The sequence below is a fragment of the Drosophila teissieri genome, chromosome 2R (assembly GCF_016746235.2).
Source record: "Drosophila teissieri strain GT53w chromosome 2R, Prin_Dtei_1.1, whole genome shotgun sequence".
NCBI lineage: Eukaryota > Metazoa > Arthropoda > Insecta > Diptera > Drosophilidae > Drosophila > Drosophila teissieri.
The window spans coordinates 10,289,735-10,312,330 of NC_053030.1; the positions used below are offsets into that span (position 1 = coordinate 10,289,735).

The following is a 22,596-nucleotide window of genomic DNA, read 5'->3' on the forward strand; positions in this document are numbered from 1 at the left end:
GAGTGCGGCAAGTTTTATCGCCCATTAAAGGGGCAGACGCACAGTGGAGTGGACAGCTGTTGGATGATTTCCAAGCCGAGATTAGCTGGGAAAGCACTTTGGCATTGCAGTTTCCCAACATGTTACCTAAAGCTTTACAATTCGATAAGGATCAACTTAGAAGTCTCTTTAAAACAGAAGTTAATTCCATATTCTTGTGATAAAAGACTCGCAACTTACTTTTTTTTCAGGTTCTCATTTTTAAGTTAGTATATATGCATTAGATAATATAAGGCTATCACTTTGTTAAACTTCTTCATAAATGTAGCTCTGCTTTGAAGCCAAAAGTGCAATAATTACCTTAATGTGAGCATGACCCTTCGATTTTAATGTTGACTCTCCTTTTCAGAGCCCAATGGTGATGATTTCTAATTGATATTGGCCATGAATCCCCCATTTCGTAGATAACTACCTATAAAAAAAGTGCACAAGAGACAGACTGTGCACCCTTAATTGTTATCTCTCACGATCATATTGAATCACTTCTTAAACAGTAGAACTCAAAACACTTCAACTGCGAAGAAATCGGACATCCATGCTATCAGCAAAAGGAAGGTAAGGCAACCTGGGCCATAAAATTTAATCATAAGTCTCGACCATGTTCAACTCGAGATACCCTCAAAAACAATAATAATGCGCACTAAACGTGGGCGTCATTAACGAAACATTTCAATAATCAGGCCGACAATTCAATAATTCTGTGAAGTCATGTGTTTTATTATTGGAATCAAGAAAATTATACATACAAAGTGGAATAAATAAAAGAACTGCTTTCATTTGCTAGCTTGGTGTGGAATCTATTGATTAATAAGTTTATTTATATTGGATATACAGTGTATATGGCTTTTTTGCTGGTCTATGTAATTAGCTTCTATGCATATGCGTTTCCCTTTCTATCCTCCAAACCTTCTACTTTGCCATTCTCGTCGCTCTGGGCGTACAAAAGTGAATAAAAATATATATAATATTTTAAAGTGCGAACAAATTGGGATTACAATACATCATATATAAGCTTAAATATAAAATACGGAAAAACATGAAAAATATATATGCTGATTAGACCGAAAATGAAAACATAAATACAAAATATTGATTCACGAATAAACTTAGGATTAATACATTTTTTTGGACATTTTTTAGTTTTCTACTTTTTTTTACATTTTTGTTCGATTTTGTCGATATAGTTTAATATAGTAATTTGCGATCAGGCTCTTAACGTGGCTGGCCATAATTGAAAGTCTACCAAAAATGAAGCCGCTCCGAAGACAATTTCCAAACGATTTTCGACTACAAAAACGCGAAGATTCAAAAAGGGTTGATTTGCTTTTCACTGAACACATTGGGGTCAATATGTCATTGCATCTACGGTAAGCTGATAAAAGTTATTGGCGGAAACTACGAAGAAAATATTGGATTGCTGCTGATATTAGTTCTTCGTTAGTCGTTTATGTTGCGAAAATCGTCCCCTTTGCCAACGAACTACTCCTCGATGCTATAGAGGAAGTAGTGGTTCTCGTTGTCGTTAATGGCAGTCGGGGGTGCCTGCGGTGCCTTCCTAGACAGTGGCTCGAAGCCCATGAACAGGAATGCCTCGATGAGGCGAGCCCGCTCCGGCTGATCCTTGGGCATGACCATAACGATGCCGTCCACCTCCAGTTTTTCCTCGGCGAACTCCAAAAGCGAGATGAAGGTCTGCTTGGAGCCGGCCGGAGGAAGCTCCTTCGGCAGAGCGACATACAACAAGTTGTTGACTGGGTTCAAAATCGTGTTCCAATTGGTGTACTGGTCCTCGGTCACATGCAGCTTGATGGTGATCTGCACCGGCTGGTCGTGCTGCAAGATCTGGCGCAGCACTTCCTGGCAGTCATCTTCCGAGCACAGCGAGTGGATGTCGGGCTGCGACTCCAAGTCGGAGCAATCCGACTGGGAGGACGACAACGACGACGCCCGAGAGCTGGCCTGGTACAGGCTGCCGCCAGCCGAGTCGACCGAAGACTTACGGCTGTAGCCTAGGGGGAAATAACATTTTTTAGCATAATAATCTTTGCATGGATAGGCTTTACTCACCCGCTAAGAGCGATGCCCTATCGTGATCTGTTCTGTGGTGGACCGGGACATCAGGACCACCACAGAGGCCCTACGCCGAGAGAGATGCGGTAGGACTCCGAGGACATGGTCGTGGCGCAAGACGAAGTCGAGATGGTGCGGAGTTTGCCATCGGCAATTCCGCTGTCATTAAATTCTCTTCTAACGAAGCCACTACTAAACACTGGGTCGCTGTGGGAAGGGGAATTGGTTATTTAGTTAGAAACCCATATCGAACTTGATGTGCCGTCTCGATTTTGTAGCGCCCCTCAAACTGTGTGAATGTTAATATATTATCCTATAATAATTATCATATAATGAATACTCGCATTTTGGAATAAAGATTATTTTCCATTAAACTAAACCTTGGACTATTTAGAAAAGACTAAAGACATTTAATATGATGAATTGGTTAGATTTTAGAATCGCTAAATCTTCCTAAATATTTACCACAACATGATGCAGAGTAAAACTCAATTGGTGGGTGAACGTCGCAAAAGCTGCTAACAAACTGATGGCCACGAAGGCAGAACAAAAGGCTTATCAGCCATTAAAATATTTCCCCTTTATGACGTTACCAAATTGCAGTTGTTTATTTTAAAGCGATTAGATACGCGCGCGTCTTATCGAAAACCCGATAAGCTGTGTCCGATAGTCACGCAGCGAATGCAGCCCTGCGCTCACGCGTTAATTTCACCACAAGATGGCCGCCGGCAGCTGTCAAAGCGGCAGCACACACACAGACAGACACTCGGCGTAAACGTTTGCGCAAAGAAAAGCGGAGAAGAAATTTAGCGGCTTCGTAAAAAAAACAGTGAAAAATCTATAGTAAACCAACAAGAACAGGCAACAACATAAAACCAAGCAAACATGTCGATCGGAGTTCCCATTAAAGTGCTGCACGAGGCCGAAGGCCACATAATTACTTGCGAAACGATCACCGGCGAGGTGTACCGCGGCAAACTAATCGAGGCGGAGGACAACATGAATTGCCAGATGACCCAGATCACGGTAACCTACCGCGACGGACGCACCGCCAACCTGGAGAACGTCTACATCCGCGGCTCCAAGATCCGATTCCTCATACTGCCCGACATGCTGAAAAATGCCCCGATGTTCAAGAAGCAGACGGGCAAGGGACTTGGTGGGACGGCGGGACGGGGCAAGGCGGCCATTCTGCGCGCACAGGGTGAGTCGGGCACTTTGGCCCACACACACACTCTGCACGACTGTCTTTAAAACACACAAATATTTTGTTTTATGCGCTCTTCCAGAAAAGCTCAAATAAATTGCCTTTTAACTCAAGTTCCACACAATTTTAGTAAAACCTTTCCTATCCCAATTTTTAAAACCACATATATAGTGAACAAAGTAAGGTAGTTAAATTGTCGATTTTTTTTAAAACCAATATATTTTTTAAGTGTGTGCTACCAAAAATATAATAATGCAGGTTTTAGTTTTTTAAAAGTGAGTTGGTAATTCTCGTTAAAACTAATCGATTTTATTTATTTTGCTTTTAAAGTTTTAGAAGCAACTTTTAGGTAGTGTTAAATAAGAAGCATATTAAAGCAGTGAGCTTGTGTAGACGTTTATTTTTAAAAAGTAAAAGCTAAAAATGATATAAAGACAGCCTTGCAGTGTGTGTGATGCCCTCAGCCAACTACAAATATTAATATGAATACTGAAATCCCTTATAGCTCGTGGCAGAGGAAGAGGAGGACCTCCGGGCGGCGGAAGAGGCACTGGTGGACCACCAGGAGCTCCGGGCGGCAGCGGCGGACGTGGAGCATGGCAGGGAGGACCAACCGGCGGTCGAGGACGCGGCGGCCTGTAGGAACTGCCTACCGAACAACGCATTTCTATTCTCTAAGTTGCGGGCACTATATTATTAACGGGCGGGTCGAACTTCTCCGGATATTTTGTAAAGTATTTATCAGGCAGAGAAGCCAAGAATACAGAGAAACTTGAATTTGAATTTGAAAACGCAGACTGTTTGTCTAAGTAATCACCTGAAAGGTGGGAAGGATTAGGCACCATAACCAGGGGACGCTCACAAGTTTGGCTTAAAATTAAGCACACCAATTCGATCTATAATCTAATCGTCGCCTTTCGAATGTTATACAAAGAGAGCAATTCCATGACAGTATTACAATTGGTATTAACTTGACTGTCGACGGATAGCTCTCTTCATTTCACTATTCGTGGGGGATCTGAAAGCGGAAAGCTGGAGCGCTAGCGCCTCAGGACAGACAGGACAAAAGGTTAGACCAGACGAACTGGAAGTGGAACTGGGTTTAGTGGTTAGGTTAGTCAGCCTCATAGCGCATCGTCGAATATTATACAAAGAGAGCAATTCCATGACAGTGATATTAAATGGATTCTGGACTGTCGACGGACAGCTCTCTTTATTCACTTATTCGCATATGGATTCGATTCGATTCGACTCTACTTGTTCTAGGTGTTAATCAGACATTCAATGAGGACGGCACAAAAATACAGATACCTATACTATAAACGCCTTCTATACGAGTATATCGTGTCGTATGTACATTTGTGTATTGTTTGCCGGCAGACTTCGTGCGAAATATGCCAGGCATTTTGTTGTTCTGCTGTTTGCTGTGCTGGTGTTTTCCTTTCTGCCAAGCCAATTAAATCAACAAACTGCGCACTTGGCAGAGCACTGTGAATTGAGCGAAATAGAGGCCTGAATGGGAACAGTGACCACCAGATGGATGCATGTACATACATACGTATGTACATAGTTCAATGCTTAATGGATGCAATTTATGGATTCGCCTGGACTGGGGGCAGGGTAATAATTCCCCGAATCGATGGCACGTGCAAGCCAATTGAAAACGCTTTCGCAATTAATAAAAAAAAGGGGCTCTGCTGACGTACCACAAGAGGTTCTGGTTCTCGTTCTGGCTATTGCCCTGGCTATCTGGCTGCGCCACCACATCGCTCGACGTCGTCATTGCCAAGTTAAATATTTGGTCTCCGGTTGAGATTTATCACAGCTGCAGTCTACTATCTGTCTCCTGGTATGTGCTCCTTATCTATCACAGGTTGCGTTGCTTCGGTCCTTCGGCGGGGCTTGGAACTCACATCGAAAAGATGTGATGCGATGCGATTGGATCTGTATGTAGTGTGGCCTGGTTTCCGTGCCTCTCCTCCGCTGGGATATGGAGATTGCTCGCTGATCTGTGAGGTGCTGTGCTTTGGGCGTTTGTCTGGCGACTGACGACATCCAAACGGTGGCGGCATCATTTATCTGATTAAGTAGCAGCGACTAGTAGGCCCCCGATATATCTACATATGTATGTAGCTGCATAGCCCAGTTCTATCCGAGAGATATACAAATATACCGGAGAGTACGTGTACCGTAGACTGGTCAGGAGATATGGATCTGAATTGGGGCGAGGGGTGAGTCAGAGCCCAAGGTTAATTGGAGCCCCTTGCTCCCTACAAATAGTGGTGAATCGCTATACAAATAAGGCGCAAATAACTATAAGTAAAAATGCCGGCAGACGTAGTATTTGCATTTACAGTCCCAATGGGCAAACAAAATAAACGGAGAGAGCCCCTGTCTATAAATATCCATAAAAATTAATATACAAAGTCTAAGAGAAATTCGTTCGCTATTTCAGTCAAAAACCCCACCACATTTTTTTGGCTGCACGTGTCTGCCGTTGTTTTTGTACGAATTTACCAAAACAAACGAAACGAACGGCTAATTAATATAGGCGATAGCTGCTATAAATTAAAGTCTATAGTTGGGCTTAATATAAGCAGGGGTCTGGAGGTAAAACGAGGTACAAATCAACGTAACGAGCTATCATATATTCATTTATATGTATTTATATGTATGTAGGTATGTAAACGAACAGCTGAGGTTATCTCAATAACTACAAACGAATACTAATAAAAATCACCATTAACGGCAATAAACTGGAGGTTTATTTGTTTTTTGCAGCTTTCATTGAGTACCTTTCAATAGGTTTCAGTCTAAACAAATAACAATCCGCTTTAGGAGATCAATAAACCAGGTAAAAGGCCTTATAAACAAAATTAGGTAATTTGGTATATTTCCCAGGGTTTTCCGTACAATATTTATACAGATTTTGAACAAAAAAGCTCTCATGTTATAACGTAGACAAAAAGAATAATATGAACGTATATATTTATGTGCCCTGTACTGTATGAAAACATTTTTGCCAGAAAAACGTGTATAGTACCAGTACCGTTGCCATATTTTGGGGTATTAACTTACGGCAATCGCTTATTCTTTGGCTAATCTTTCGTCGTCGATCACGTGTCGTCGACGTGGCAAAAGCGATAAGAAAGGAACTACCCTAAATAATCGGTAAACGATATGTCTTGTAAAGGAGAACCATGTGTTAAGCTTTTCAACTGTCTCTGAAACTGCAATGCAGCAGCCCAGTTGAAGTGAAAAAGGCAAAGCAGATCTACGTACATACATAGATCTCCATCCAAGTTAGATCTAAATAGGTAAAGTAGGCGATAAGAGCACGTAATTGGTGCGCTTGTGTAATCAACATCAAAACTGGTCGTTCTTCTTGGACAAATATTAGGGGATCAGGTACAATCTTTCGACAGTGAAAAAACAATCGTAAAAAACGAAGTGTACTAAGCAAACAGTCAGCTGGATTGTTAGACAAAAGCAAGATGTCATAAAGCACACACGGGCACTGGAAATTGTTATATGGTATAACGAGAACAATAGGCGCGATAAGGGATAAGATCTTGTTATGTTCCGTAAGATAAGATAAGGGCGAATGAGGGGTAGAAGCAGTGGAAGGAGACCAAAGAAGCTGCTAGAAAAGTGCCGATGACCCAATATCGCTCTTCTACATACATATGTATGTACATATATGCAAGTCCATATATCCATCCTTTTTTCTCCTATCTCACTTGCCGCACAACAACAAGGCAAAACTGCAATGGCGAGTGGAATTTTCCCATGTTTATAGTTGTGTGCGTGCGTTTGTATTTGTTGTTGTATGACATAATGAAAGCCGACCAAGTTGCAAGCCCACAAAAAAATGAAAAGCTTGAACAAAACTCTGGAAAATCGCAAAGAACAAAAAAGGAACGGAAGAAATACCGGTTATTACCGAGTACTTCACCAATTGGATTGCATTAAGCGAAACTGCCAAATGCCATTTCCGATGGAAAAGAAACAGGTAAACAAAGAATAGAGAAAATACATACACACACACAGATGTTATGGGTTCTCCAATTGGAAGGGGGTTCAAACTGTAAATAAATGAGGGGCCATGGCGTTGCCAGATGCGCAAACATGATGTGTCGCTTGCGCTAATTAATTAGTAAACATGGCCTGCAAACAGAAGTATTAAGAAAGCATTTATGCAAGCAGATTATTGTTATATATTTGTGTTTACAATCAACAAAATTACTAAAGCAGCGCAAAGCAAGTGGCAACGCTGCGTGGCGGCCATCTTGAACAGAAGGCAAAACAGTAAATAAATAAGGCATAATAAAGTAAAAAATTAAATTTCATAGTTCTCGGCTGAAATCAATTATTTACTTTACTTACGAAACGTGCCACAACACATATGTATGTACATACATGGCCACAATTTCCATTATTTATTTCCGTAAAGCTCATTGTTTTTGCTTCTGTGTGCGTCACAGATGACTTTACAGTAAAAAAAAAACATACTGACCCACACAGCTGCACTTGGTTGGATGTGTGCGTATGTGCGTCTGCGTACGTGAGAAAATCAACCAACACCGTTACCCGATTTATTAGCAGGTTACACTTAAACTATTGCACTACAAACCATTACAACCAAGCCTACTTGCCACCAATTGGAATGGAAAAGGGGTCGTGGACTCCCTAGCACTATTTTCATTTCTCTTTTTCTTTTTTTTTCATTTCTTCGCACTACAAAATCGACTTTGCACTTTTTTTCGTCGTGTATGGCAACCAATTTGGATACCATTACTTACAGTTTATTATTCATTTTGGATGGCATTTTCACACTTAATGGTTGCAACTTAACGCACTGAGAAGAAATCGAGTCGAACGAAATTTGACTTTTGTGGTAAAACTGGCTTTGATTGGGGTGCAAACCTCCCAGCAATTTGTGATCTGATGTCGTCAAAAGTTAGTATAAAACTGATGAAAATACCGCCGTGGCTTTCGTTTTATAGGCTTTTCCTCGACTTTTTTTCGGGGCATCTTATCCGCCGGAGTTTGGGCACACTAGCTGCAATAACAGAATGCAAGTTAGGGATGGAATCAATAAGCTGTTACTATTTTGTGCGATTCTTAAATCAGAAGTTCAAATTTTTATATACACGCGAGAATATGATGCACAATTGCTCTGTGGAGTTCCTTGGCAGAAGACATTACCTAAAATTTTATGTACTTAAAACATCAAGATCAAGAATTGTTATGCCATCATCTGATTTTTATAATAATAAATTCTTAAAGATATGACTAATGAAAAATCGTGTCAATACAAATAAATATTAAACAGCGTCGACAGTAAAATCGCTAAAACTTATGAAAAACATCAAACATATAAGAGAATACCCCACTTATACATTTACATGAAACCAAAACAAATCTGAAAATATCGATATAAGTCTGGTCTTTCTCCCATCCCAAGCCACAACGCGCTTGGTCAAATTTAGGATCTGTCGTTCGTTCATTCGTTGGAATAAAATAAACTCGGGAATTAAATCTTGGAAAAACGTGCGAATCCGTCATCCTTTCAACTAAAAAACCATGAGCGCCTTTCCCGGTACGTTCGCGTTCGACGAATATGGTCGGCCTTTCATCATCCTGCGCGACCAGGAGCGCCAGAAGCGCATCACAGGAACAGATGCCATAAAGGTAAATGAAACTGCGATTTACCACCTCCTGGCGGTGGATTCCGTATCATGGACGAGCTGATTAGGAGCAGATTCGCAGGCAAATGCCTTTCTTAAATTTTTTGTGACCAATGAGTCTCAGGAGTGACGCATCGTCTGTGGAACATTCCAGATGTTCTAAAAAGCCGGTTTTTAATAGACTGTCTGCTGCTTATATTCAATAAAATGCTGAGCATATCCTTCTTAAATAGTGAGCTATTCCTCCAAGAAAGCTTTCATTCTTCAGTTGCACTAATAAACAATGCATTTGGTAAAACCAATTTGTCTGGCCGATTTTGAGGTTAAAACGCCGCCCAGATGTTTTTCTTTCATTGCCGGCTGAGTCACGCGCACTGCAAAAACTTTGGATGTTTGGATGAAAAGCTACTGTAATGTCCAAAAAGACCAACATTTCCTTCAGCAGCTGCAGATTTTACTGCTCTTGTATGAAACTTATTGTGTATATATTTATACTAGACTTTATTCAGTTATCAGTATATTGTAGAATCCAATAAGAATATCATATCAGTCAAAGTTGATTTAAACTTTAAATTAAAAAGTAAACCTTTACTTAAGAGCAGTTGCGCTAAAGAACTAAGTTCCATTCAAAAATACTTTCTACTTTAGCCACAGTTATAATAAGTATTGGTATTTTGACCCTGAGTACTTGCTAATTGTCAATTTTTTCGTTCTGCAGACGCACATTATGGCCGCCCGCCAGATCGCGTCCACGCTGAAGACCTCTCTGGGTCCCAAGGGTCTGGACAAGATCATGGTCAGTCCCGACGGCGATGTGACTGTGACCAACGACGGTGCCACCATCATGAAGCTGATGGAGGTTGACCACGAGATCGCCAAGCTGATGGTGCAGCTGTCGCAGTCGCAGGACGACGAGATCGGCGATGGAACCACCGGCGTTGTTGTTCTGGCCGGAGCACTCTTGGAGCAGGCCGAGGGACTGATCGACAGGGGCATTCATCCCATTCGTATTGCTGATGGCTTCGAATTGGCCGCCCAGTGCGCCATTAAGCAGCTGGACGCGATCGCCCAACCCTTCCCCGTGGACCCGAAGAACAAGGAGCCACTGATCCAGATCGCGATGACCACCCTGGGCAGCAAGATCGTGAACAAGTGCCACCGTCAGATGGCCGAGATGGCTGTGGATGCCGTGCTGAATGTGGCCGATATCGAGAAGAAGGACGTGAACTTCGAGCTCATCAAGATCGAGACCAAGGTGGGCGGTCGCATGGAGGACTCGATGCTGGTTAAGGGTGTTATCGTAGACAAGACCCTCAGCCACTCGCAGATGCCCAAGGAGCTTAAGAACGTTAAGCTGGCCATTCTCACCTGCCCGTTTGAGCCCCCGAAGCCAAAGACCAAGCATAAGCTCGATGTTACCTCCGCGGAGGACTACAGGGCGCTGCGCGAGTACGAGCAGGAGAAGTTCACCCAGATGGTCAAGCAGGTTAAGGACGCCGGCGCCACCCTTGCCATCTGCCAGTGGGGCTTCGATGACGAGGCCAACCACCTGTTGCTTCAGCAGGAGCTGCCCGCCGTGCGCTGGGTTGGCGGTCCGGAGATCGAGCTGATTGCCATCGCCACTGGTGGACGCATCGTGCCGCGTTTCGAAGAGCTTACCCCTGAGAAACTTGGTGTTGCTGGACTCGTTCGCGAAATGGGTACGTTTTCGTTTAATAGTTGGATTTAGTTTCCTTTACATACGAACCATTCCTAAATAACTTTTCTTCTTGCAGCATTCGGCACATCCAAGGACAAGATGCTGGTCATCGAGGAGTGCAAGAACTCCAAGGCTGTGACCATCTTCTTGCGAGGAGGTAACGCCATGATCATTGCGGAGGCTAAGCGATCGATTCACGATGCCATCTGCGTGGTGCGTTCGCTTGTGAAGGACTCGCGTATTGTTTACGGTGGAGGCGCTGCCGAGATTAGCTGCTCGTTGGCTGTGGCCAAGGAGGCCGACCAACTGTCCACCCTGGAGCAGTACGCCTTCCGCGCCTTCTCCGTGGCCCTGGAGAGCATTCCGCTGGCCCTGGCGGAGAACAGCGGCCTGCATCCCATCGAGACGCTGTCGGAACTGAAGGCCAGTCAGGTGGCTGAGAAGAAGGCCAGCCTGGGTGTGGACTGCATGCTGTCGGGTGACTCGGACATGAAGAGCCACAACGTGGTGGAGTCGCTGCACTCGAAGAAGCAGCAGATTCTGCTCTCCACGCAGCTCGTCAAGATGATACTCAAGATCGACGACGTGCGCTCTAAGAACGAAGGCGGCATGTAACGACCGCCAAGCACCACACATCAGATCTAGTTTCAGATTCACATCCCCTCGCTTCGCTATCTCTGCACGAACAACACCCGCGTTAAGCCTCATCTCTATGTACATCTGTATTAATTGTTTAATTTTATTAATCCACAAGTTCTTTGGAAAAGAAGAAAATTACATTAAACAAGGGGCTATCCCTGTTCAAATACACTAAACGAAACTAAGCCATCGACTAGACTTTCTTGCCATTGATGGTGGCCAGTTGCTTGCGATTGATCTGATCGAAGAAGAGCAATCCCGCCGAGCGTTCCACGCTCTCTGGCGGCACCTGGAACACGCTGATGGGAGTGTCGTTACTGATCACCTGGTTGGGCATCACGTATGACTCCATGTGGAGTTTGTGGTCCGCGGATTCGCTCACAATAACTTTGTAGAAGTGTGTGGGAACAGCCACGGTGTTAGAGCCGATGACCTCGTACTTCACATACGTTTTTCCATCGTCTTCCTTGTGCGGTAGGTACAGTGGACCCGTGCAGACGAACACATTTGAGTAGGTCTTGGTCAGTCTGCGCACGTGTGCCTCGAGAGTGTTCCACGCATCCCGGTTGAAGCCCTGGCCCACCTGTGGCGCCATGTTCGATAGGTAGAAGGTTTCGTCGCAGTGCTTCTGGTGTAGTCGGTGATTTCCAGCGGCAGCCATGTGTCCGCGATCATAGCCCGATCGGCGGTAGTCCGTGTTTTGTGACCTAAAGAACGGGTGGATGCTCTCGTCCTGCTTGAAATCGCACTTCGACCTGTCCACGGCATCGTTCTTGGCCACCGACTCGGCCGTTAGGTGCTCGAACACCCAGTGGGGCACTCGGTTCCTCCGATCGTAGGACAGAACGTAGTCCGAGTGGGAGCGCACGTGATCGAGTCCCGGGAAACCGTACTTCATGATCTGACCGATCCGCGACGGAGTTGCCGCTAGGCTTACATTGCTCTCTTGGGCGGGAATCAAACTGGCGGCCGAAACAGTTCCAAAGGTGGGCAGACCAGGCAGCCGCGGGAGGCCACTTGTGGAGCCATCGTGCCGGCGTTCGCGCTCCACGTGGGTGCCCAGGTAAAAAGCGCCCAGGGCAGTGGCACCCAGGGCTAATACGCCACCCACTCGTGGACTATTCATTTAAGCAGTTTGATTTATAAATCTGCACAAAACGAACAGATAACAACCGCTATTGCACAATTCAGGTACTTTAGTGTGACCAAAGTTTAGAGCGGTCAAACGAAGTACAGTGACAGACATAAGTGGTGCAAATACTTGCGAACATTATTGTTTTGTCGAATTAAGGACTAATAAGGTCTAATTGTCGAACTAATTAAGGACTTAATAACGTATAATATATAATCACAATCCACAGCAAGGCAACTTCAGATATAGATGGAAATACAATACAATTGTTATTGATCGTATTGATTTACATGGCATCAGATTGCGGGTTTTATCAAAAGACCGAAAGAATTCTACGATAAGAGGCAACACTCCAAGTATTCCTCTTCCTCATAAACGGTAATTATTAAAACTAAAAACAGAACATTATTAATATTGGATAGGGGTCCTTTTCCACGCTTGCTCTCAAAATTACGTTTCTATCCAAGTTACTGGGTGCCGTTTTTCTGATTGATCCCGATCCTAGTCACTACCAAATCGGAATGACTAACTAAATTTGATGTGGAAGCGGGTGGTGGTAGGACAAGCAGAGGTACTGGCTGTGCTGGCTATTTATAAAAGTTATGCTACATATTCTAAAAACATATCCTGTTTACATACATTGTTGGGTTTTGGTCTAGTAAGAGAAACAGAGAAGAATTAGGGTTTCCTTCCGCAACACGATTGGTCTGCGGCTATGTACGCCCCTCTTGTACACGGCCAACCAGTGCTCCGTGCTGGCCGCGATGCACAGCATCCGGAACTGACCAACGTCCACCACGAAGAACAGAGGCGCCCCGAACTGCAATATATTGTCCTGGAAATTCAAAATTCCCTCCTTCAGGGCCAGGGCGCCTTCGTGTCTATGAGCTTTCCGCGTTGCAGGTTTTCCCCTTTCAAGCACCTTTTTCATTTTTTTTTTTTAAATACGCACTTTGGCGTTCAAAATCAAAGCACTCAGCAAGCGTTGCCACGTCTTAAAACATACTCGATAACCATATGCAGCGTTACCATGGAACTAAAAAGGAATAGTGTGACCTTACTGATGTTCACCATTTATTTATTTTTTAAGATATTGCTCTTGTTGTTATTTATTTATTTAGAGAGCAAAAATATGGATAAAATTTTCATTTCAAGTGATCATACAAAAAAGGATAGAAATCTAAAGATAAAACAAAAATATTTATTTATTAATATTAATGAACTCATTTTAAATTTATATTTTATATTATAATAGTAAATAAGCCAGTATATTCAAAACTTAAGTATATTTAACATTTTTATTTATTTTTAAAGTTGAAGAACAATTTTTCTGAACGATCTGAGTGCTGCAAAAACTAGAAAGAATTGTAAGCCCCACCCCAAACATAATTATAAATGGCCAAATTTAATGTTTATTCTTTTCTGCTAACAATAACCATGCTACAACTAGTAATCCGTAACTTCTCATATTATATTCCGATTTTAAGAGCTTTAACCAATGAAACTGTCTTACTGCAAAACGCACAAATTTCAAAATTTAGAAGCAATAAAAACACTAAATAAAAAGGACATTTTTTCTTGCTCTCCAAGCATAGATTTAATATTTAACCTGGTACAATAAAATTGAAGCTCAGTTGTGTTCGGAAATATATTTAAAACTCCTGAGCACAATAATAATGTAGACACTAGCCTCACACGATTTTCCAAAACCTTCCAAACCAAACTATAACCAGACCTTCTTATCTTAACCCCAAGTCAAAGATATGTGCATATTGTGTGTGTATAATCCGAAGAGGGGGCTTTTTATTTCGCTAAAGATCCGCGTGGAATCGTTAATTACATGTAATCTCTTTCCGGTCCCGGGGCCACCTGCCGCTCTCTAGGATCCCACGATGATGTTGTTGATGGGAATGTGGATCAGTTTGACGAAGAACCCAATGAAGCCCATGATGGCGAAGCCCACGGCGGTGGCGATGGCGATTTTCTGGAACTCCTTGCGGTCGGGCTTCGTGCAGCGCTTTACCAGGCGGATCGAGTCCTTGGCGAAGGCGCGTCCGGGTTCGGCGAATTTAACAACCTTGTCCATTGTGTATTTATGAGTATTTAACCAAGAATTTTCAATAAAGTGAACTGATATTTATTTTGCTGCCGTGTCGTTTCCTGCAGTGTTACCAGATGCTGAACTCTTAAAAATGGACTTAAAATGGACGCTTTCCTTTTGATTGGTTTCTACATTATTTTTATTTGTTAAAAATATTAATATATTTGAATTTTTTAATTAATTTTTAGCTTAATTTTAAATAAAAAACCCATGCTACCATTATTTTTAACCAAATCACTTGACACCCAATTTTTATAATTTAGTGTAGCTCTAAGTGTTGGTCACACTACCGTGAACAACAGTAGAATTGCAATAAATATGTAATTTTTTGCGATAAAAAAATGGAGGAGTCACCTTACCTGCACAGCCCCTACCAGGTGGCCATTATCGCCACTGACCTGCACCACGAGGACACCATAATCCAAGCAGCCCAGTCCCTGGACTGTCTACACAAAACCATAAACTCGATTTTCGAGCGAATCGATGCCCGCTTGGCGAGAAATGGTTCAAAGGTTGAGGACATAAACAATCGTGTGAAGCGCGCCCAGGCGAAAATCGATGCGCTCGTTGGCTCCAAGCGGGCCATCCAGATCTTTGCACCCGCCCGCTTTCCGGCCAGCGACGTCCTGGCCCCGCTGCCAGCCACCTTTCCACAGGTGGCAGCCAATCCACTGATGGAGCAGCAGGTGGACCAACAGCCACAGCGGCCTTACAGCAGCCACAGTCCCGCGGAGCTGAAGCAGGATGATGCGGACATCTTCTTTCACGTACGTGGCGACCGGGAGCAGGAATCGCCACTGGTCGCCGAGCGGAAGATAACCAATCGGACCGCTGGCCTGGGAAGCCTTCCTGCGGGTGGAGTGCGCTCCGTACCCTCGCTTATGCGATTTAACACCAATGAGTTCGCCTACGGCGAGGATCTGAATGCCTGGAAGCGATCGCTACCGCCGCAAAATGCTCGACGCGTTGCCAGTCAGTCCGCACGACTCACCGCCGAGAAGCAGCTGGCTCCGGCGCCTCATTCTCTGGCCCATGGCACCACCAAACTCGCGACTCCAGCTGGGGACCTGCGCTATAATCCTGCTGCCTTGGCTGCACCCGCCATTGATGTTCCGCTGGATCTGCCCGATCTACCCGGCATAGCGAATGACCTGCAGTATGAGCCAGTAGAAGAGCAAACACCAATAGCCCCTTCCCATCAGTTCGGTGATTTACCGGAGCTGCCCGACTTGGGTCTCGAGGAGCAGGAAATCACAGTGCAAGCCATCGCGGCGCGGACGCACATTCCAGGGCCTGCGCGTAAGAAGAGTCTGGGACAGTGTCCATCGCCAGTTATGGCTGCACCACCACCGCCTCCTCCGCCACCACCGCCGCCTCCACCTCCTCCGCCAGCCCAGACGATGGGAATTCCGTCACCGCCACCCTTTCCCACAAAAGGAGCTGTGAAACCGCTTTCCCCGTCAATATCAACACCTCTTAATATGCCGCCTCCGCCTCCAGCTACTGAAGATCCGCGATCTGAGCTTATGGCTGCCATAAGAAACGCAGGCGGAGTGCACGGCGGTCGTCTGCGGTCGCCGGCGGCTGCTCCGCTCGACGTGGTGGACAACACTCGCTCCAAGGCGGGAGCCGCTGCCACGGGGGACCTGATGGCGGACCTTCACAACAAGCTAATGCTTCGACGCAAGGGAATTTCTGGGAGCCAAAATCCCGGGGAGGCCACCGCTGGCAATCCCCTGATGCAGCAGCTTTCCCGCGTTATTCCGCCGCCGGTGCAGCCCCGCAAGGGATCTCAGTCCAGCGATGAAGCACACTCCGAGGATGACGAGGATGGGTGGAACTAGTGAATGCCGGAGTAATAGGAATCATTCTCGTTTATTTAGCTTTAGCACCGATTTAAGTGCCTTGGCTGGCTTAAAGCACTAGCTTATCTAGCTTAAAGCATACCAATCACTAGAACGAATTCCAAATTCTGTGCCCAAGCGAGCATGCCAAATTAGGTCAAAGTCAACCAGTTAAATAAAAATAATAACTCAAAAATGTGAAATTTTTTATTAAAAGCATGAACTGATAAATATTAACATCTACAATTAAACATTTTGTGATTTCATATAACACTAAAAAGTTGTTTGTACTAATATAAACTCAATATTAAATGTTTAAAAAATTATTATAACTATGAAATCGAGTTTAAATTAATATGTATTTTCCTATTTGAAATCAATGAATCCCCCTGTTAAATCGTCATAACAGCGCTGTTGTGTTGCCCACTGCCAGTGCTGTAAAATACCGCAGGAGAATCACATTTCGGGTAAAAACAAGTTGAAATAACAAACGAATTTAAATTTTAAAGTTACCAAATACTTGTAGTATTCATCAAAGAAAAGGACAAGCATTACTTGTGCGCTGGAGGAGAGCTTTTACAAGCAATCCGGGAAAACCACATATAATGACAAGTCCGTCGCGGGATATAAACGATCTTTTTGACGAAATTGTCCTGACTGAGGAGAAGGAAGCACGTTTGGGCTACGTGGAGGGACTGAAAGACGGCCAGGAGCAGGGCAACGAAGAAGGCTACAAATTGGGTTACGCCCAGGGAGTCTCCCTAGGCGAGGAGCTCGGCAAGATTCTGGGCCAGGTGGTGGCTCAGCAGCAACTAAAACACACGGACAAGGTGCGCCGCAGTTTGGAGCAGCTGCGCTCACTCATCGAGGAGTTTCCGCGCACCAACGATCCGCAGGCGGATATAGTAGGTGCAGTGCAGGACATTCGATCCTCCCATCGTCGCCTACGTGCCTTGCTGGGATCCAAAAAAACGCCTGGTGCAGCGCCTCCAGAAACAATTTCTGCCGAGCATAAAGACTACAGCTTCTAGCAACATGTCGAAAGTGGGAATCGCGCAGTTGCAGAGGCGTCTGGATGGTTTACTGGCATTCCTCAATCCTCACTGGGATTTTGTCAATTGCCACATGGTGAACTACTTGACGGACCAACACTGGGATTGCTTTCTTTCCGAAACCCTGAAAAGTGAGATCTCTGGCAGTGAAGATGTCGCTCTGGCAATAGAAGATCTATTTTGGAAAAAAAATGAAGAATCAATAAGGTTTACGGCATGGAGAGAATTCCTATGCAAGAGCAAGCAAGAACGTCTAGCGATTCATTCGGAATTGCTGACCAGCGTGGAGGAACTTATTGAGGGACAGGAGAACTCCACACAGCTAAGCATTCGAGAGTTTATGAGCGCCAAAAAGTGTCATGAGGTAGGTAAGCTCTTAGTTACAAAAAATAATATTAGAAATAAGTTAATCTCTCCGATTAGGTGGAACTAACAGCCGCACTTGTGGACCATCTTGTAAAGAGCTCTGGTCAAGGCGGCTTCATTGTGGACGCGGGCGATGGCAAGGGATATCTTTCCTCGCGCTTGGCGCTCCAGTATGGTCACCGTGTGCTCGGCATTGATGCGAACACTGAAAACACGCAGAACGCCTTGAGTCGGAATCGCAAACTGCAGGTAGGCCAGGCTTACAAAATAAAGTTAGCTTTATTAGGTTACTTTTGTAGACTTATAAGTAAGGTGTGTGTAAGTGGATCCATTGGCTAGTCGCGCATCTCGCCCTCCTCGTCGTCGTCCTCCATGCCCTTGATGTACAGCACGTTGTTGCAGCGGATGAGCACCTCGCCGAGATTCCCGGTGACGGAGCCCTCGATCACTTCCTCCGTGTTGGCCAGCTGCATGTTCATGTAGCCGTCGACTGAGACCAGAAAGCCCTTGTACTCCTGACCCCACTTCAGCTTCACCAGCACCGGTTTTCCTGTCAGGCCGTTCAGGAAGGGCTTGGGGTTGATTGGCATACCAGCCGACATTGTGTTTATTTGATTTTCTTGGGTTTCTTAGCAAAATAATACAACAAGCGTGCCGAAAATCGCCGGCCTTTCGCGTTTTTTAGTATAGTGTGACCGCATCTGCGCTGCTAGAATATACCACAGCAAGAAGAAGAATGGCATAGCAGAACAGTGCTGGAAAACCATTCATTGCCGCCAAAATTAAAATTTCATTTCATTTCAGCGCGCTTGGAACGGACTCACGGAACGAGCGGAGCTGCAAATCCAAGGAATTACGCCCAAGAGACGGGGTAAAAAGTCGCCAGCAAGGGACAGCACGAAGAGTGCGCCAGCCTTAGAAAACTATAAGACAACGGCCAAGTTTATAACCACCGAACTTAACTTTGGCGCCTTGCTGGCGGAGCATTTCACTCAGTTAGGCCCCGAAGACAGTCCAAACATTTGCCTTACTGGATTGCATACGTGTGGCAACTTGGCGGCCACCTGTCTTCAGGTTTTCCATGCCCAAACGGACTGCCGGTTACTGTGTAACGTTGGCTGCTGCTATCATCTGCTGAGGGAGCGCTACTCGCAGCAGGAATTCTTTGGCAATAAGGCTCTGATGGACCTGCAAACGGACTACGGATTCCCATTGAGCCAGTACCTCCAGGAGCGAAAAGTGCGGATGGGTCGCAATGCCCGGATGCTGGCGGCCCAGTCAATTGAACGCACCGTGGATGCCAAAGAGCTGCCAAATGTAACGCTCTACTATCGAGCTCTTTTGGAGATCCTGGTTTGCCGCCATGCCCCGCAGTTGAAAAACGAACTGCAGGTTGGCAAGGTCCGGAAATTCGAGAGTTTCCAGGAGTACATTCAAAAGTGTGCCACTAAACTGGAGGCTCCATGGTTGGCAGCTGTCGAAGAAGAAGAGCTTCAATCCCTGCTCCAGGAATATGCTGTGGACAAGCACTACTTGGATCTGTTTTATCTGCTACGTATGTCCTTTGCTCCGGTACTGGAGAGTCTGATTCTCCTGGATCGCCTGCTCTACCTCAAGGAACTTGGCTATGAACGCAGCTATCTTATAAATTTATTTGATCCCGTCATTTCGCCTAGGCATTTTGCAATTGTTTCTATAAAGCCACTGGCGTAACGATAGGGGCATTCAAAAATGTATCAAAAGATTGACGGAAAAGCCGGTTCTGTTTAATTATTTGTAGATCAAAGCACGCAATGCTTTTAAAACCGTACTACACTTTAATACACAAACGCTAAACAAGATGTTTAACGTAAAAATCATTTAATAAATGTAATCATGAGCTGTAATTACTTCAGTCTCACGCTTGTTTTGCTTTGAGATTCTTACGATAGGTTTGTTTGTTGTATTTTAAAGCTTTTCCATCACACAGGTGAATTTATATATAAGCACTAGAAATTGCTATCTCAAAACTTTTGCCACTTTTGAGTATAAAAACGCAAGCAACATTTAAAATCGCTTCAAGTGCGGTGCGTAGAGCTTTAATTGTCGGTTGTGTGCCCGGGAGCTCAGACTTAATCCACTAAACGTTTCCTTGAGATTGCTGGAAAAACTAGTTGCGAATTAGGCCAGTTGTGAATAAGTAGTGTGGCTTTACGCATCAAAGTCCAGTGTATATTTAAAGTACGGAATGAAATTCGAATTAATGAAATTTGAATATTTTTATTTTAGATTTTGTGTTACTTGGTGTCCTGTAACAATAAGAGCTAGAGAACAGGTTTCAAAGAAAAATTGCAGATATTTGCTATAAACAAATAGTAGTCTCCCGTTTATTTAATAAAGCTTGAGTTAACTCCTTGCTAGCGATTTTTCAGTGGCAGACTTAGTTCGCGATAAAAGGTCTTTGCTTCGCTTTGCATGCAGTTTAGTTGGGTGTAGATATAGCAGAAATAAATAACTATAAGCATATTATAAATCCTGGACGTAATGCCGCTATCATAACTAATTGTAATTCGCGTTGGAGTGAGAAAGATAAAAATAATTAGTATGGCTGGTTTAATAGAATCTGGGTAAACAAGTCTATCAAATCACTCTAGATTACTCTGCTAGCACTGCCTGTTTCTAATGTAATCAAGATAAGATAACGCTGAAGGGCCTGTCATTTGATTATTAAATCAAGCGACTACTTACAGAGGGTAAATCCCCATAAATCGACATCCCCGTGATGGTGTTGACCGAGCTCCTCTTTCTGGTGGTCGCCGCACTGGTGGCGCTCTACATGTGGTTCCAGCGAAACCACAGCTACTGGCAGCGCAAGGGCATTCCCTATGTCCCACCCACGCCGATCATTGGAAACACGAAGGTGGTCTTCAAGATGGAGAACTCCTTTGGCATGCACCTCTCGGAGATATACAACGATCCTCGGCTGACGGACGAGGCTGTGGTGGGGATCTACTCCATGAACAAACCCGGCTTGGTTATTCGCGACATAGAACTGATCAAATCGATTCTGATCAAGGACTTCAGTCGGTTCCACAACCGCTACGCCCGCTGCGATCCCCACCGCGATCCCTTGGGCTATAACAACTTATTCTTCGTCCGAGATGCCCATTGGAAGGACATTCGCACCAAGCTCACTCCCGTTTTCACCAGCGGAAAGGTTAAGCAGATGTACACCTTGATGCAAGAGGTAAGGATTTCTCATATTCCATTTTATTCCTAATAAGGGAATTACCTTTTTTGCTTTACAGATTGGAAACGATCTGGAGTTGGCACTGAAGAGACATGGAGAGAAGAGCTCAGGGAAATTCATGACGGAGATCAAGGAGATCTGCGCACAGTTCTCGACGGACAGCATAGCCACCATTGCATTCGGAATCCGTGCCAACAGCCTGGAGAATCCCAACGCAGAGTTCCGCAACTACGGACGCAAGTTGTTTACCTTCAACATATCCCGTGCCAAGGACTTCTTTGTGGCCTTCTTCCTGCCCAAGCTGGTGTCGCTGCTGCGCATCCAGTTCTTCACGCCGGACTTTTCCCACTTCTTGCGGAGCACCATTGGTCATGTCATGAAGGAGCGAGAGCAATCAGGATTGCCCCGCAATGATCTCATAGATGTGTTGGTGGCTCTGCGAAAGGAGGCGGCTGCCGAGCCCTCGAAACCTCACTATGCTAAGAACCAGGACTTCCTGGTGGCCCAGGCCGGGGTGTTCTTCACGGCGGGATTTGAGACCTCCTCCTCGACGATGTCTTTTGCTCTGTACGAGCTGGCCAAGCATCCCGAGATGCAGCAGCGCCTGCGTGCCGAGATCAACGAGGCTTTGCTGGAGGGCGGTGGGTCATTGACCTACGAGAAGATCCAATCGCTGGAGTACTTGGCCATGGTGGTGGACGAGGTGCTGCGCATGTATCCGGTGCTGCCGTTCCTGGACCGCGAGTACGAGAGTGTGCAGGGACAGCCGGACTTGAGCCTGAAGCCGTTCTACGACTATACCCTTGAGAACGGAACCCCGGTGTTTATACCCATCTATGCCTTACATCACGATCCAAAGGTATTCGATGCCATTAAGAACTACATAAGACCCCTTTGACTATCTTTTTATCCCTAGTACTGGACAAATCCCAGCCAGTTCGACCCGGAGCGCTTCTCTCCCGAGAACCGCAAGTCTATAGTGGCCATGGCCTATCAACCCTTTGGTTCCGGACCACACAACTGCATTGGGAGTCGGATTGGCCTGCTCCAGAGCAAGCTGGGACTGGTCAGCCTGCTGAAGAATCACTCGGTGCGGGACTGCGAGGCCACCATGAAGCAAATGAAATTCGATCCCAAGGGTTTCGTGCTCCAGGCTGACGGCGGCATCCATCTGGAGGTGATCAACGATCGTCTCTACGAGGAGAGCGCCACATCGGTCCAATGAATCCCACGAACTGTGATCTTTAGTGTGTAGTATATGGTTGGTAAGAGTGATTAGTTGACGGGGTAATCGCCTTCTGACAGCTGGCACATTATACAATAGAACGCCGTGTCAGAAGCGGCGCCCAGTCTACTAAATAAAAACAAAATCATTATCAAATTACATTTAATCTGCGTGTTGAGAAGCTACTCAATTACGCCACCAATAAATAAATGTAATCTTCTTGATTATGAATTCAGTGCATAGGCATCTCCCAAATGTATCAATAACCTAATGACTCTAGTCCAGGGCATAAATAGAGTCCAT

The 22,596-nt window shown here is 44.9% G+C and overlaps 10 protein-coding genes across 10 annotated transcripts; 6 read left to right on the top strand and 4 right to left on the bottom strand.

Annotated features, from left to right (window-relative positions):
* Nucleotides 1-727: 727 nt before the first annotated feature.
* On the bottom strand, nt 728-5,363 carry LOC122612498 (ornithine decarboxylase antizyme). Its single transcript, XM_043786171.1, is given in 4 exon segments — nt 728-2,048; nt 2,107-2,158; nt 2,160-2,316; nt 5,023-5,363. Coding segments are annotated over 4 exon segments (816 nt in total). The 5' UTR covers nt 5,100-5,363; the 3' UTR covers nt 728-1,518.
* On the top strand, nt 2,690-4,107 carry LOC122612499 (small nuclear ribonucleoprotein Sm D3). Its single transcript, XM_043786172.1, has 2 exons — nt 2,690-3,313; nt 3,822-4,107. Exons 1-2 carry the CDS (start codon nt 2,995-2,997, stop codon nt 3,956-3,958), a joined length of 456 nt encoding a protein of 151 aa, XP_043642107.1. The 5' UTR covers nt 2,690-2,994; the 3' UTR covers nt 3,959-4,107.
* A 3,413-nt stretch (nt 5,364-8,776) lies between the features above and the next one.
* On the top strand, nt 8,777-11,529 carry LOC122612240 (T-complex protein 1 subunit epsilon). The gene is made up of 3 exons (XM_043785711.1): nt 8,777-9,010; nt 9,725-10,706; nt 10,782-11,529. Exons 1-3 carry the CDS (start codon nt 8,903-8,905, stop codon nt 11,318-11,320), a joined length of 1,629 nt encoding a protein of 542 aa, XP_043641646.1. The 5' UTR covers nt 8,777-8,902; the 3' UTR covers nt 11,321-11,529.
* On the bottom strand, nt 11,421-12,541 carry LOC122612241 (endonuclease G, mitochondrial). The gene has a single exon (XM_043785713.1). It carries the CDS (start codon nt 12,468-12,470, stop codon nt 11,538-11,540), a length of 933 nt encoding a protein of 310 aa, XP_043641648.1. The 5' UTR covers nt 12,471-12,541; the 3' UTR covers nt 11,421-11,537.
* A 1,707-nt stretch (nt 12,542-14,248) lies between these two features.
* LOC122613351 (protein transport protein Sec61 gamma-1 subunit) lies at nt 14,249-14,665 on the bottom strand. Its single transcript, XM_043787483.1, has one exon. The coding sequence runs from the start codon at nt 14,560-14,562 to the stop codon at nt 14,356-14,358; it is 207 nt and encodes a 68-aa protein (XP_043643418.1). The 5' UTR covers nt 14,563-14,665; the 3' UTR covers nt 14,249-14,355.
* Nucleotides 14,666-14,854: 189 nt separating this feature from the next.
* LOC122613347 (WASH complex subunit 1) lies at nt 14,855-16,617 on the top strand. Its single transcript, XM_043787478.1, has one exon. It carries the CDS (start codon nt 14,919-14,921, stop codon nt 16,419-16,421), a length of 1,503 nt encoding a protein of 500 aa, XP_043643413.1. The 5' UTR covers nt 14,855-14,918; the 3' UTR covers nt 16,422-16,617.
* Nucleotides 16,618-16,742: 125 nt separating this feature from the next.
* LOC122613349 (LTO1 family protein C191.08) lies at nt 16,743-17,452 on the top strand. Its single transcript, XM_043787481.1, has 2 exons — nt 16,743-16,888; nt 16,948-17,452. The coding sequence occupies exon 2, from the start codon at nt 17,027-17,029 to the stop codon at nt 17,450-17,452; it is 426 nt and encodes a 141-aa protein (XP_043643416.1). The 5' UTR covers nt 16,743-16,888; nt 16,948-17,026.
* Nucleotides 17,453-17,456: 4 nt separating this feature from the next.
* LOC122613348 (methyltransferase-like protein 25) lies at nt 17,457-19,725 on the top strand. The gene is made up of 3 exons (XM_043787479.1): nt 17,457-17,837; nt 17,897-18,088; nt 18,644-19,725. Exons 1-3 carry the CDS (start codon nt 17,457-17,459, stop codon nt 19,550-19,552), a joined length of 1,482 nt encoding a protein of 493 aa, XP_043643414.1. The 3' UTR covers nt 19,553-19,725.
* Nucleotides 18,100-18,593, bottom strand: LOC122613350 (small nuclear ribonucleoprotein F). Its single transcript, XM_043787482.1, has one exon. It carries the CDS (start codon nt 18,439-18,441, stop codon nt 18,175-18,177), a length of 267 nt encoding a protein of 88 aa, XP_043643417.1. The 5' UTR covers nt 18,442-18,593; the 3' UTR covers nt 18,100-18,174.
* A 159-nt stretch (nt 19,726-19,884) lies between the features above and the next one.
* LOC122613603 (cytochrome P450 6g1) lies at nt 19,885-22,524 on the top strand. The gene is made up of 4 exons (XM_043787840.1): nt 19,885-20,059; nt 20,569-21,065; nt 21,127-21,927; nt 21,985-22,524. The coding sequence occupies exons 2-4, from the start codon at nt 20,601-20,603 to the stop codon at nt 22,291-22,293; spliced, it is 1,575 nt and encodes a 524-aa protein (XP_043643775.1). The 5' UTR covers nt 19,885-20,059; nt 20,569-20,600; the 3' UTR covers nt 22,294-22,524.
* Nucleotides 22,525-22,596: the final 72 nt, after the last annotated feature.

Bases quoted from the DNA above. Each gene is read 5' to 3' on its own strand.
- LOC122612499 (XM_043786172.1), top strand. From the start codon at position 2,995: ATGTCGATCGGAGTTCCCATTAAAGTGCTGCACGAGGCCGAAGGCCAC. The intron at 3,314-3,821 runs GTGAGTCGGGCA...AATCCCTTATAG, and splicing joins GGCCATTCTGCGCGCACAGG to CTCGTGGCAGAGGAAGAGGA.
- LOC122612240 (XM_043785711.1), top strand. From the start codon at position 8,903: ATGAGCGCCTTTCCCGGTACGTTCGCGTTCGACGAATATGGTCGGCCT. The intron at 9,011-9,724 runs GTAAATGAAACT...TTCGTTCTGCAG, and splicing joins CAGGAACAGATGCCATAAAG to ACGCACATTATGGCCGCCCG. The intron at 10,707-10,781 runs GTACGTTTTCGT...TTCTTCTTGCAG, and splicing joins TGGACTCGTTCGCGAAATGG to CATTCGGCACATCCAAGGAC.
- LOC122612241 (XM_043785713.1), bottom strand. From the start codon at position 12,470: ATGAATAGTCCACGAGTGGGTGGCGTATTAGCCCTGGGTGCCACTGCC.
- LOC122613351 (XM_043787483.1), bottom strand. From the start codon at position 14,562: ATGGACAAGGTTGTTAAATTCGCCGAACCCGGACGCGCCTTCGCCAAG.
- LOC122613347 (XM_043787478.1), top strand. From the start codon at position 14,919: ATGGAGGAGTCACCTTACCTGCACAGCCCCTACCAGGTGGCCATTATC.
- LOC122613349 (XM_043787481.1), top strand. From the start codon at position 17,027: ATGACAAGTCCGTCGCGGGATATAAACGATCTTTTTGACGAAATTGTC.
- LOC122613348 (XM_043787479.1), top strand. From the start codon at position 17,457: ATGTCGAAAGTGGGAATCGCGCAGTTGCAGAGGCGTCTGGATGGTTTA. The intron at 17,838-17,896 runs GTAGGTAAGCTC...CTCTCCGATTAG, and splicing joins GCGCCAAAAAGTGTCATGAG to GTGGAACTAACAGCCGCACT. The intron at 18,089-18,643 runs GTAGGCCAGGCT...ATTTCATTTCAG, and splicing joins GTCGGAATCGCAAACTGCAG to CGCGCTTGGAACGGACTCAC.
- LOC122613350 (XM_043787482.1), bottom strand. From the start codon at position 18,441: ATGTCGGCTGGTATGCCAATCAACCCCAAGCCCTTCCTGAACGGCCTG.
- LOC122613603 (XM_043787840.1), top strand. From the start codon at position 20,601: ATGGTGTTGACCGAGCTCCTCTTTCTGGTGGTCGCCGCACTGGTGGCG. The intron at 21,066-21,126 runs GTAAGGATTTCT...TTTGCTTTACAG, and splicing joins TGTACACCTTGATGCAAGAG to ATTGGAAACGATCTGGAGTT. The intron at 21,928-21,984 runs GTATTCGATGCC...TTTTATCCCTAG, and splicing joins CCTTACATCACGATCCAAAG to TACTGGACAAATCCCAGCCA.